At 38.0% G+C, this 13,393-nt stretch overlaps 1 protein-coding gene across 1 annotated transcript in view; it reads right to left on the bottom strand.

Moving 5' to 3' along the window:
• The window catches only part of FGGY (FGGY carbohydrate kinase domain containing), a gene marked incomplete at its 3' end in the record, with an annotated part of 308,876 nt that overhangs the window by 107,195 nt on the left and 188,288 nt on the right, over window positions 1–13,393 (bottom strand). The window contains exons 5-6 of the mRNA XM_080348952.1: window positions 11,786–11,937; window positions 4,670–4,758 (exon numbers count right to left, since the gene is read on the bottom strand). Of these exons, the coding sequence (XP_080205078.1) occupies window positions 4,670–4,758; window positions 11,786–11,937 (241 nt within the window). The remainder of the gene's footprint in view (window positions 1–4,669; window positions 4,759–11,785; window positions 11,938–13,393) is intronic.

Below are 13,393 nucleotides of genomic sequence, written 5' to 3'. Positions count from 1 at the left end.
TAAAAGCAAGCAACCTCATGATCATGTATGTATGTACCAGTTTAACAGACAAAGAACTATAATCAAATCCTCAAAGGAATTCAGCTGCCCAAACACCTCTGAAGATGTACATTGAATTCACTTCTCCAAATGACACAAGGGACATAACAGAGCAGAGACTTGAATCCAGATTCTCAGATTCAAAAGCATCTTCTTAGCTTTAATGTTTTAGTACAAATTTCCATTACCGAAATTCAGCAATGGACCAGACTCTATTACATCAGTGTACTCTGCATCAACCCCGCTAACATCAGAGGAGTTCTCTGGGCTTAAATCAGTGCAACAGCCACCTCTAGCCCTAATGATAAGAATCTGGGAACAGCTCACAAATAAACTTTAAGGACTTAATCACTGCTTACCATAAAGGGTCAGCTATTTAAATGTGGACAAGCCAAGAAACTAGCGCCTTTCTCATAAATGATAGAAAAAAAAAGTCAAGGTATTTTCCTGTTGAAAATACACTATATTAAAAGGATATCACATTCTCATGCAGATATAGCCTGATATTAGCTATGTGGTTCACAGAAATGCATTTGATGACTGCAAGCACTTGTCTTTCACTTTGCAGCCTGTTCTTATCGTAACAATGTGAATTTCAGTCCTATGAAACTGATTTTCTCTGGAGAAACGCATCATCCTGAGATCTGTTGGAAGGAGATCATTTACAAAAGAACCCCCAGGAGTATATGAAACATCTCTGTTACACCATTTTCCCTGTCATGATGGCTAGCAGCTGAAGACTGACGGGAAAAGTATTTGCACAGCAAGTCTCTACTAAATAACACATTACTTTCCCCCAACTATTTACATATATAGATTGTAAGGAAAAAAAACAAAAAAAAACCCACACAAAACCCCACACCACAATTACTTAGCACAAATATTCATCTCATTCCAACTTTTTTTGGTAATTTTTGGGAGGTGGCTTATAGTGTGATGTTGGGCACTCTCTGTCTCAATAATGTCAGCCTGACATTCTTCCCTGTGTTTCCAAATCCTTCTCCACAGGTTTAATATCTCTTTCATTACAGCTCACCTTAAACTATGTAAATCCAATAGAGATTAGCTAATTTTCCAGTGAGTTACTTATGATGGGAAGTGGCCCTGAAGAAGAATGCTGGATGTAAATACACATGACCTTTAATAATTTTTGTGTGAATTCTACCCAATTTAATGGCTGAACCATATTATTTGCAATGTAATTCTTCACTAGACTTCAGAAATACAAGAAAATTGCAGATGTGCATCTCTGAGAAGAATTCTCCATCCATAATAAAGTAACCTGTAACTAAACCAGATAGGTATTTAGATTTTGTTACGACAGCTTTACCCAAAACATCATATAAAGGAAAAGTTATCAGAGGTTATAGATGGTGGGTGGAAGACAGCAGTGAGTCACACTCACCGTAAGTAGAAGTGCTGAGCCTCTGAAAAGCCTTGCTAATGTGTCTGTGAAAAAACCAGCTCTCTCTTCCTCTCCACAACAGTATTTCTGAAATAAGACAACTGGGTATTCAAGTGGCAAAACCAATGTTTATTGTTGTAATCTTGGGGAGCAAGAGAGGTTCCACAGTTTTAAATTTTTTTAACTAGAGCTGTCAGTAACTTTTTTTAATGCAGAATACTCAGCCATCTGGATCACTGAGAATAATTCAATGGTCTTTCATCAACCCAAATGTGAAATAACAAAAAATATCTGGTTTTAATATGGAATATTACAGGCAACAATCTTCCAAGGACAATGGGAATCAGTGATTTGGAAGTTATCCTTTACAACTGATGAGTAAAAATCCCCATCACCAAAACAAATTTAATAAAATAAATCTTTCTTTTATCAGAGTCAAGTTATGTATGATTCACAATGACTTGTCTTGCCCTGTGAATAGGCTTCTTGTGCTCAAATGGAGAAAAGGTGGTAAGAAACTTATACTTGATAAATTCACACTTCCCTGGTATTATAAGCATATCTAGGACAAATTACTTCACCAAACTACAAGGAAAATACCAAGAAAGAGGTGTGCACAGGGGAGAGTACAGGAAGGGGGGGAAAAAAGGTTTGATTCCAATAAAAACCTTTCTTGTCCTTATTTTCCTGTCTTTCTTCCTCCTTGTTACCATGTAAGATATTCCACTAGAGCAAAAAAATGGGTTTGATTTTGGGAAGCACATGAAGGCAGCAAAGGAATATGTACAAGGAACTACTTTATCCAAAAAAGAAGATTCTCAACCAAAGGGTGGGGGAAGACTTTGTCCAGAAAGTCTTTTCCCAACATTCCTCTCTCCCTTAGAATATCCATCAATAAAATCAAAAAGGTTTTAAAAAAAAATCAAAATGTCATTCATTCCTAAGAAAATAAACTTGCCAGTAAAAATTCAGGCACCTCAACTTCTGAATATTATCTCCTGTAACTTTTTTTTTTTTTTTTAAGAGAGAGAGAGAGAGAGATTGATTCTCTGCCCCACCTTCAGGAAGTTACAGATAAGCCAAAGCCAGGCAGAACCAAGGAGCCATCATTAGCACTGAAGCCTCCTTTTCAGACCTACTTCCAGAGCAAAACCTGAGCTTTGCTGAGTTTAGACAGTCCTGAAGCCCACTGCAAGCCAGGACAGCCTGACAGCAGCTGACAGCACCCCTACACTAAGTCCATGACATTACTCTTACCCCATCCTTCTCTTCCATCCCCACACCCACAAGTAACACTGCCCCCTAAATTAGACATCCATGAGGGACAGTAGACAGGAGCTCTATTAATATACTCCAAGTTCATCTATAAGCTACCCCCCCGCCCCCAACTTCCTTTTAAACCTCCTGCCATACATTTCGGCTGCATAAAAAGGTTGTAGAAGAGGCTGAAAAGTTTAATCTCAGGAATTCAGACTGTACTTCTGTACAGGTTAGATGAGCATTAGAGAATATAAGTATTAGTTTGTAATATCTATTTGGTCTTTCAGTGTTATGAGTAATATTTATTGCAACAAAATTTCCCAGAAAGAACTGGGGTCCTACAGTGCTGGGCACTAACAACACACCCAAGAAAATACCTGCCCTTCCCCAAACACCTCACAGAAACTATAACCACGGACAGGTACATGCAAGAGTTTCATGAATGTCTCAGTAGATGGGAATTTTCAGGAACAAGTAAAGAGATGATAAAAAGCTGTACTGTACTAAGCACACTGTTAACTTCGTTTCCATCCAGTTTCCCCACTATTGCAGCACCAGTTGTTAGCAGCGAACCATTAATTCTGCAACTTGTATAGCTGCATAGCTAGTGTAATTCCTATACTACAATAAAATCACTCATATCCCAACAGCTAAAGAGTAAGTCATAATGGCAGTTACATTTTTAAGTCTTCAGGAAAGCATTGCTGTTCTTTTACATCCGCTCTCACAAGCTACACTAGGTTGGAGGTTAAGAGAGGTGGAGAGAGGGATTTCTTTTATATGGTACAGCTGTCACTATTAAAAATAAGACAGGCAGAACATGTTACAGATCTGGGAAGATCTGAGAAAAGTAGCAACTCTCTTCATCAATGCTGGAGATCCCTCTGCTCAAGCAAGATAAGAATTCTCTTTCAAATATACCACTATTCTATCCAAAATTGCTTCCCTTCCTTTAAAAACAAATTCCAAATAATATTTGACTCCAGGCTCACCTGGACCATATTCTATTTTAGCTTCTTCAGCCATTAGCACAAGGTGAACATTTCATGATTTGCTCACACATTTTATCCCATCTATTAATCATCATCTAGCCAAAAAGCCAAATTAAAACCGTGTTTGGAACTGAGATCTGACCAGGGCCCCTGGCTGAGCAAGAAGGGTAGAACAAAGACACTCCTACCATATGTAAGAGCAGATAAGAATGTTCCCCCATCCTATTAAACAGAACTGTGAGTAAACAAATTGCAAGAATCTGTAACCCAATAAAGTAACTATTTTTCTGGGTCATCATGTCCCCCCACCACCTGAAAAATGTTGTCTTCAGGACAGGTTGATACTTTTCTCACATATGACTGTGCCTAAATTTGAGGAGTGCTTGATCTGTCGCAACCTTATACAGTTCATGGGACCAGAGCAGTCACCTTCCTTCCTCTGGTCTCCTGACCAAAGGGTGCTAGTTCTGAATGAAGATTTTAAAGGAGTTTTGTTAAAACTGCTCAGCAAGTATTCTAGGATGCTTAGGGGGCAACACAGCTGCTGTATTTTACAGTGAAGTTACCATTTTAAACAAGATTTCACCAGATGCCTCCCACATGGCAAAGAAGTATTTTCTTCCAATTCTCAAAAAAGTCAAAACATTTATCAACAAAAACAGATTTTAAAGAATTATTAGAAGCATATTTCATGGTAACTAAAACAATCATATTTATGTTTCAAAATGGAGTACAAGACCAATTAACCGACAGTTGTACCAAAATACTGGATCTGTGAATTACTGTGCTCACACGAATAACTTGCGTTCAGGAATGCACAATGGAAGCAGGAGATAGGTTCAAGATGTTTTGGAGCAGGCTGAATTACAGATGGATGTATATAACAGCATGCCCAGTCAAAATGAATTAAAGTGGAAACACACGTAAGAAAATAGATGAAGATGACAAAATCATGCCATTATAATTACCATACCTTGCAGTGACACCTGTGGCTTTCCAAGATAAGAAATCCGGAAGATCAAAGAAGTAGCCTGCTTTGTCCCAGCATGATTCATGCAAGTTCTAACAAAAAAAAAAAATTTATAAATGCAGATATTAGAGGCCAGGCATGATCATGTCCTTATTTCAATGAAATTAAGAAACCTGCCACGTATGTAAAAATGACTTTTTTTTCCAGACCAAATACTCTGACCATCCAGACTGCTCTCCTCACTTCACAGTGATTTACAGCCTGAAGAACTGAGCCTTTCCACCACCACAGACTGATCACAAGGAAAGAGTTTCCCATAAAGAGTTCATGGAGGCACATGTTTCAGTGGACTAACATGGGCTCCCTCAGTTCCCCATCAGTATCAGGGAAGTCTCAAAGTCAATAGACAACTTTCTCAAAATAGTATTTGCTTGAAGAATGCCCTGCTTTCTAATATAAACCATTTTAAATTTAACATTTTTGAATTATAAGTGCAGGAAAAAAACAAACAGCTCTGTTAGCACAAGAAGAAAGCTTTCAAATCTATTTCCAAATGACTAAAATATGACACATGCTTTAAGCCTGACCTGTAAGATTTCACTGAAGCTTTTTTTCACAGTTGGGACATTTGGGGGCTCTCAACAGCCTGGATTAAACAGTAACCATCAGCTTTAAATCCACATGACATCCCTACAGTCACCACCACAGCACACACAAGAATTCACATGAACAATTAACAGAAGTTTATCTTTTCAAACTCTGCTCCTCTGCAAAATTTCCTTGAAACGCATAACAATACAAAAAGCAGTACAAATGCCCAAGTTTCTATCTGAAAAGAAATTCTACCTTATTTCTTCAGCTGAGGAAATAACTGAAGAATTGGATAACCCTCCAGTGATACCAGTAAGATCCAGATAGCCATGTGACATTTCCAAAATCCTAAAAAAAAACAACTTCTACCAAGAGAGATCATTTACAGAGAGTTTCTAACACTATACTCTGCAGAGAGTTAGTGGTTCAGAAAGCAAGAGGTGGGTCATATCACCTGGACCAGGCTCTGTTCTTTGTTCCTATCTCCAAAATGGAACATTATGAATTCCAGAAACTAAGGTGCAACTGGCTAAGTACAAAAAAAGCACAAATTTGTTAGTTTTGGACCATGTAAAAAATGTCTTCATTTAGTTCTTCAAAAGCTTCTAAAATTCACTGGGTTTCTACTGAGTTCAAAAAAGAAATGCTTCAATTAAAACTTTTGAACTTAAAGAGCAAAACCTTTGGGTGTCTGTTCCTAAACACTTGGGTTTAGCTTACCTCCTAAACGTATGTGTCTGCTATTAACATCAAATTTAACTATATATGTGAATGCAAAGGTGTTACATAGTTAACACAAAGGTCATTCAGCCTGACTATTTTGATACTATAAGCCACTTTGTACTGTTAACATACCTGACAGTCTGCAAAAAGCAACAGTAGTTTGGCTGTTAATCAGAAAACAAATTGGATTAACTGTCCTCTTCAAACAAATCTGTTTCAAAGGTACTTCTTGGATCCTTATTCTATTACTTCAAGAATTCCCAAAAGCCACATGTTAGTGACACTAAAATGTTGTTTCATGAACATCCAAATGATTCATTCTTTGCCATCTTGTTGCTTTGTCATCACTAATTAGTACAGAGAAAAAAAAAAAAAAATCATAGCATGCCCTGATGCTTTTTCCAAGCAAATTTAAAAGTCTCCATGTTTTCGACACTCACTGAAGTTAATTCTAATTTATTTTCACTCACAGTCAGGAATCTGTGACCACATTAAAAGGATTGTGGAAAAGATCTGGGAACATTCCCAATGCTGTATTCACATTCTGCAACTCACTCTCCAAATTCACTTGTAAAGAAACTAATTCAGTCTTTCTATTTTCCAGGGATACTTATGGAGATCCCTTTCTTCATCTCTTTCTCTGATTGTGTCTTTTTGGTTGGTTTTGGTTTTCAATTTTTTTGTTTGTTTGTGTTTGGTTTGTCGTTGCTTGTTTATTTTTTAACAGCTATACCTCAAAAAACATAATTTTGTAAGATCCTTACAGATAACCCCAAATACCCAGGGGCAAAGAGTTTATGAATTATGAAGCAGAATGTCTTCCTAGACAAGAAGGTTTAGGAGTGTGAGGGATGGGAGGACTGACACAGAGCACATGAAAGGCCTCCATCGCCCATTTATTCCTTGACAAGTCAGAAGATTATCACGAAGCCACACTGCACAATTTTGTATTGTGTCATGTGTATTTGGTCACTTCTTAATTGGACTGAAAATACACACACCGGCAGAATTTCATATGAGCTCCAGCATCCCATGTGATTTTTTTGAAACACCTACAGACCTGTTCTCCTTAGCAAAGCTGCAAGAGCTTTCACATCCATATTTTATTGGTTTGCTGAAGAAGGCTGTTTCTGTACAGGAAACCTTTGATTTCTAGTCTTACTGAGTATATAATTTTCTTGTAAGATGAAGTGATCTTCAGATATCTAATGTTTGTGAAAACATATTTTTCCACCAGAAGTAAAATGTGTATATAAACACTGAAGAGGTTCTGTCTTTCGTTATTGCTAATATAGACTAAATATGAATAAAATTATCTTAAATGCCATTATATGCAGCCTTTGTATCAGATCCCTGTTGGCCACAGGGTTAACTAAAGACAGACTAGAAGCAAGACGTCTGATTTAGCACAGGGTATCAGTCTGAATTTCATGGCTACTTATCAGCCAAAACCCACAAATGTAAAAATCATCCCAAACTGGTGTGTTAGAAACCTAGATTAAAACCAGGAGGGACAGATGGAAGCAAAAAAATATGTTTTACCATTTAGAGTAAAAAACAAAGCTGGTGTGAGCATTCAAGTTCCCCATCAAGACATAATCTAAGTCATCTGAAAATCCAAAAAGAGACTCATCCACTGAAGAACTGTCTGCTTTTCCCAGTTCCATCCCAAATTTTAATCTCAGTCACCCAGGCAATATGTAATAGTAGTCTATGTAGCATATCAATCTCTCCTCTCCTAAATTACAGAAAACAAATATACATCATGTGAAAGGAAGAAAGATGACAACTGAAGACCTAATGCACACACTCATAGGGATGTAAAAACTGATGTCCCATGCATAATTTCAATTCAGACAAAGCAAGGACTTAGAACTTGGATCTCCCACACTTTTGATCATCTGCCAAGCCATGTGATAGAGCTGTTCTGAGGTACCCAAGACATGCTCTGAGCAGAAATTCTGTTTCTGCCAGAGCCAAGGCTGCAAACTGATAAATTCTTCAACTACCAGCTGCACTCAAATCGATCGGTAAAACATTAACTGAATTATTAGATTCATCCTCCGGCTGGAATTGGGGTGGGGCAAGAGGCTTGGAAAGTAACCTCTTAGGGTAAGTCTACAGCTGCAACACACTCTCTTTGCTGCAAGTCTCTTTGCTGCAACACACTCTATGTACCACCCAGACACTGTCTTAGGACACGTGCATGTATTTTCAAACCCCTGAGGCACGCTGAGCTATAGCACCACAAGAAATAAGTTGCAGGTTTTTTTTAAATAATACACTAATTTTGTTTTACATTACAGACCTAACACTGGACTCTCTCTATCACCACATGGTCCTCACAGGCAGAAAAATACAATGCTCCTCCTCAGTGGACCACAGATGTGCAGTTTAACAAGAGTGCCCCACAGGCTATACAGTAGTTGCATTCAGCTGATCATTTACTGTAAACAGCTGTCCCTGACATGCAAAATCCACTTGCAGTGATGGCTTTGTCATCTGAACACCTACCTGCAATCACAAACATCAAGATCACCCAATGAATTTCATGTAGACTAACCACAAGGCGCTAGAGGGTACAATGATTTGGCACTGATCAAATTAAACTGAATGTAAGTCAATATAATTCAAACAAAAGATCTCAAAAGACCTTCATAGATAAGTTTCTATGACCTTCATACATTAGTTTCTTAATTCAAAATCAAAATGGGATAGAGACGAAGCGACGGAAGAACAGATTATGCCCTGAAGCCTCTAGTCTCTGGTTAAATCTCTATTCTGTGTACAGAGGGAATGTAAGGAGATCAAGAGAAAACCTCAAGCAAAAACATTATATGGAAAAGAAAGTAAAAAATAAGTGGATAAGAGTAACTTGTGACTTGGAAGAAAAACTGCAACATCCCTCTGCAAATAAATACAAGTCAAGTGTAACAGGAAAGCCACAAGAGATAAGGGCCAGCATCTACTTCTCGTATAATGACGTCAGCTCATTCCTCACAGTCAGTGAGGTCATTTTTGACTTCAATCCTAATAAAAAAAATGATGATGGGAATGAAAAAGCAGAGTTAGGTCATCTTAGCTCTCCTCCCCTTCTCCTCCCTCTTTATCAATTCCAAACAATTCAGAGTAAATTTGAAAAGTCATATTCTTCAGTAACTCTTTTGATTACTTAAATGGAAATTCTTCAAGTAACAGAAATTCAGTTCCTTTCTTCAAGGGACAGCCTAATCACTCGACACTTAGCAATACTGTCAAATAGACCTGTCCCTTTAATACCTGTGTTGTAGTTTATTCTTCTATAAAATACCAATAACAAAGAATCTGAAGAGACTTAAGTAATTTATTATTTGCAGACCACTTGAAGATACTCCACTGAACACCACTGTATGTGCAAACTGGAGTTTCAGCTCTTATTTGGAGAACCTGACATTCAAAGTTACTGTAAAATTTGCCTTCCCTGGCAAACGGAACATTTGCATTACATGAGGCTGAATTTCAGCTGTCAGAGGCTAACATCAACCTTTGCTGCTAGCCCTAAAAGGCATGTAATATGTAGATGCATCACTGTGAATGACACTGAAAATAGTCATTCTTCATACGATTCCTTTCATCCTCCTACTTTGCAACAAGTACAGAAGCAGTGAGCAAAGACTCAATCACATATCTCTCCAAAGCTAAAAAGTTTAACACTACATACTCACATCTCAACTGATTACAATCGACTCCATAATATATGTTATTTTCCTTCTCATGAGTTAGCTGAGGTGTTTCTGTGGATGTTGCTAAGGTGCCTGAGTTAAGCAGGGTGAGCTTAAGCGGTTTAACATGATGTCTTTTCTAGTGCACTTAGGATGCAGAACTGTCATGTGAGCAGCTCAGCAAGCAGATAGTGAGGTTTAAAAAAACCCTCTCTTAAGGACAATAATCTCTTTAGCTGCTACGTCAGGAGCTGAAAAGAGACATATGAACAAGCCCTGTTCTGTAACGCCCTTCTGCCAGGTAATCTCTGCTGCTGGCTGGCATGTAGGGTAAGGTGAATTCTATTTCCTACCCATTTGCTCATGGAGGGAACAAGCCTTGCAATACTTGCCCTCCCCTTTATCCTACAGCAATTATGTCAGAATGCTTTGAGGTCATAGCAGAGAATTACATCTCTGGGTGACCACTTTTGGAGATCCCATAATCTAGCCTTTGCTGATCAGTCAGGTACTCATATTCCAGACCTTGCAATGTTTTAAACACAGTGGATTCACTTAAGATTTTTAAGGCTTACTTTTTATTATTTCTAAAATGACTGACAGATGATAGTTATAGGTCAAGAAGGAAAGAACTAGTAGATGGATATTCATACTTCAGTATAGCATCTACAGACTACATTAATTATTGTCTATTATAATTAATCTGTCAGTACCTACTTCTGCCAGTTGATTCCTTTGACTTTCCTCAGTCTGCACCTTGTTACTAGATCATGTTTCATGTTTTTAAGGACAGGAGACGCTGGCTGTTTGGAACTGGCAGAAAGTCATTTACATTTGGGCTTTGCTAAAGTGACAGCAATCATCATTAAGACCAAATGTAAAAGCCAGGTTGGAGGAGGTTATAAAAAATTCAAGTGGCAGGCATTTCCCTTTCTATCTGACAGTTATTATTATTATAAGGCCATATGTCACTCTGTAAGACACAAAATTTAAACACAAGAGACAGGTAGAGTTCCACATCATGAACAGAGCACCTTTCCTCTACAGATGGTTTACTTTCTACAGATGGACAGAACTAAATTCAAGCTCTCACCGAACAATTTCTCTATCAGCAGCCAAAGACATCACACATCCCCTCACTGTCAGATGAAATGTCCAAAAGTCAGTACCTCTGGCCAGGACACCTAATGCTGATAAGGTGTTATTTTCAAATTGCTATCAATCCATCCCAGAAATAGCACCTACACCCGTACTTAGAGTATGCAATACATCTCTGTATCTAAATCCTTGGATACTTTGAGGATTCATTCCTTACCTGCAACTACCTAAGCTTAGAATTAGATAAAAAATGTATATGAAATGTTTCAATCAAGAAACACTAAATTGCAATATAATCAAAGATACTTCTAAATAATTGAGATGAAAAAAAAAAAAGAACCTCAAAACATGTTCATCACAACTTTAGGCTAGTCTTACTTTACACACCTTTCAACACTAAGGCTAAAGACTTGTTTAAGAAATTTCATTCTCAGAAATTAATAAAGGGCTTTAATCATTACCAAAAATACACCATGGTCCTAGATGTATGTCCTAGAGTTAATTTTCTTCCTAGTAGCTGGTATAGTGCTGTGTTTTGGATTTAGAATAAAAATAATGTTGAAACACACTGATGTTTAAGTTGGTGCTGAGCAGTCAAGGACTTTTCAGCTTCTCATCCTGCCATGCCAATGAGAAGGCAGTGAGTGCACAAGAACCTGGGAGGGGACCCAGACAGGACAGCTGACCCCAACTGCCCAAAGAGATATTCCATAGCATATGACATCATGGTCAGTATATAAACCAGAGGGAAGCTGGCCAGGGGTGACCACTGCTCAGGAATGGGCTGGGAATCAGTCAATGGGCAGTGAGCAATTGCAGTGTGCATCACCTGTTTTGTATATTCTATTATTATTATTCTCTCTTCCTTTGCTATCCTATTGAACTGTCTTTATCTCAACCCATGATTTTTTTTATTCTCTCCCCCATCCCACTGGGGATGGCAGTGAGCAAGCAGCTGTGAGGTTCTTGGTTGCCAGTTGGGGTCAGACCACAACAATGTACTTACTTCCTTTAGCCACAGCAATTTAGGCGGCTGCATTTCCACAGACATCACTCCCCCTACGTAGCTCAAGACCCTGTGTTGCGTTGCATTGATGCGGTCAACTTGACTGACTGCACGATGGTCCATCCACATAATAACATTTCTGTAGTTTTGTCCTTGGGGGAAAAAAAAAAAAAGTCTGGCTTAACCCCACCTCAATACTGGAAGTTACTAGACTTTAACCTGCTTCACACTTCTACATAGGAAACTCAAGTTCTATTTGCTTTAATAATCCGCAGTGCATATCTAAAGATAAATTTCTAGCCCTCTGAGCCAACTTTGAGACATGCTGAGCACTGAGAATGCCAACTGAAATAAATCAGGCTTGTGAGTACCCAAGAACTTTGAACCACTATGCTCTTCTAGATTATATTTCATTCAAAGAACCCAAACTTCTTGACAAAGTATTTCATTAAAAATATAAAGAAGCATATTGGTGACTAAGAACTAAAAATGTGACAAAATCTGAGCAATTATGTTATAAATTGTAAATAACTCAGCTAGTCACCTAGCTAGATAGTTACAGGGATTCTCTTTCTTCTTCTGTTGTTACAAGACAACTACCCTACTTCCTTTCAGAAATACAGTTTCAGAGGGGTAATTTGCTGAAATGCTTTTATTTTCGATGTAGAAGGAATAAGCCTTTAGCAAGTCTGCATAACACGAGAAGAAGTAGTAAAGAACATTTTATGAAATTAACCTACAGAGGACCTGCTAGACAGGTGGAACAGCAATCCAGATGACACTTCAGATTCCTCTCTTGCTAAGTACACTGCACACTCAACTTCATGCCACAGCAACTCATGCATAATATTGAAAACATACTCTAAGACAAGGCAGAAGTATGAGGCACACCACTATTTCTATCATGGATTGAAATACACCTTAGAACTGTGAGACTGCCTTAAACCACATCAATGCACGCCCATACCAGTGTCACAGTATTTAGTGCATTCTCGTCTTTTTATTTAACACCACTGCATAAACTCAAACTTCTTGGGAATATTGGAGAATAAAAAAATGAGAAATGAATTTGACTCAATAGACCAAAATAGCCCCAGACATCCTCGGGCATTCAAAAGATCGTAAGAGACTCTCAAACTGGAAAAGTAAATAATCTCATCTAAATTTAGTGAAGGACATTTTGGGGGTAAAGATGGTCTTATAAGAAAGATAGGAGGAGATGACAAACAGATCTGAGAATAGAAAGGGAACATCAAGAGAATTGTGATTATGGCACTGTAAGTACTGATTTAGCACATACCTAATCTTAAATAGGATTCACTGGGGGAAAAAAAAAAAGTGCATCACAGACTTTTTCTTCTGAATCATCTACTTAAAAACTAATTAAAAAAAAAATGTTTTTTAGAGAAAGGTCTCAGACTTTTTCTGAAGTTTAGCATTGTCCTAGACAAAGACAAAAAAATAGTGCAATAAAATACACAAGCTGAACCTCTTGCCTGCAGCTCCAGGACAGAGTAAGCAGTTAAACCATACTAACACTACATTTTTAGCATTCCTTCAGCCAGTTGCAGATGGGTATTTATACACACCATGAAAGTCATGATTAGT

Source organism: Nesoenas mayeri (genome assembly GCF_963082525.1).
Source record: "Nesoenas mayeri genome assembly, chromosome: 8".
Lineage (NCBI taxonomy): Eukaryota > Metazoa > Chordata > Aves > Columbiformes > Columbidae > Nesoenas > Nesoenas mayeri.
This window is presented reverse-complemented; position numbering and strand designations above follow the sequence as displayed.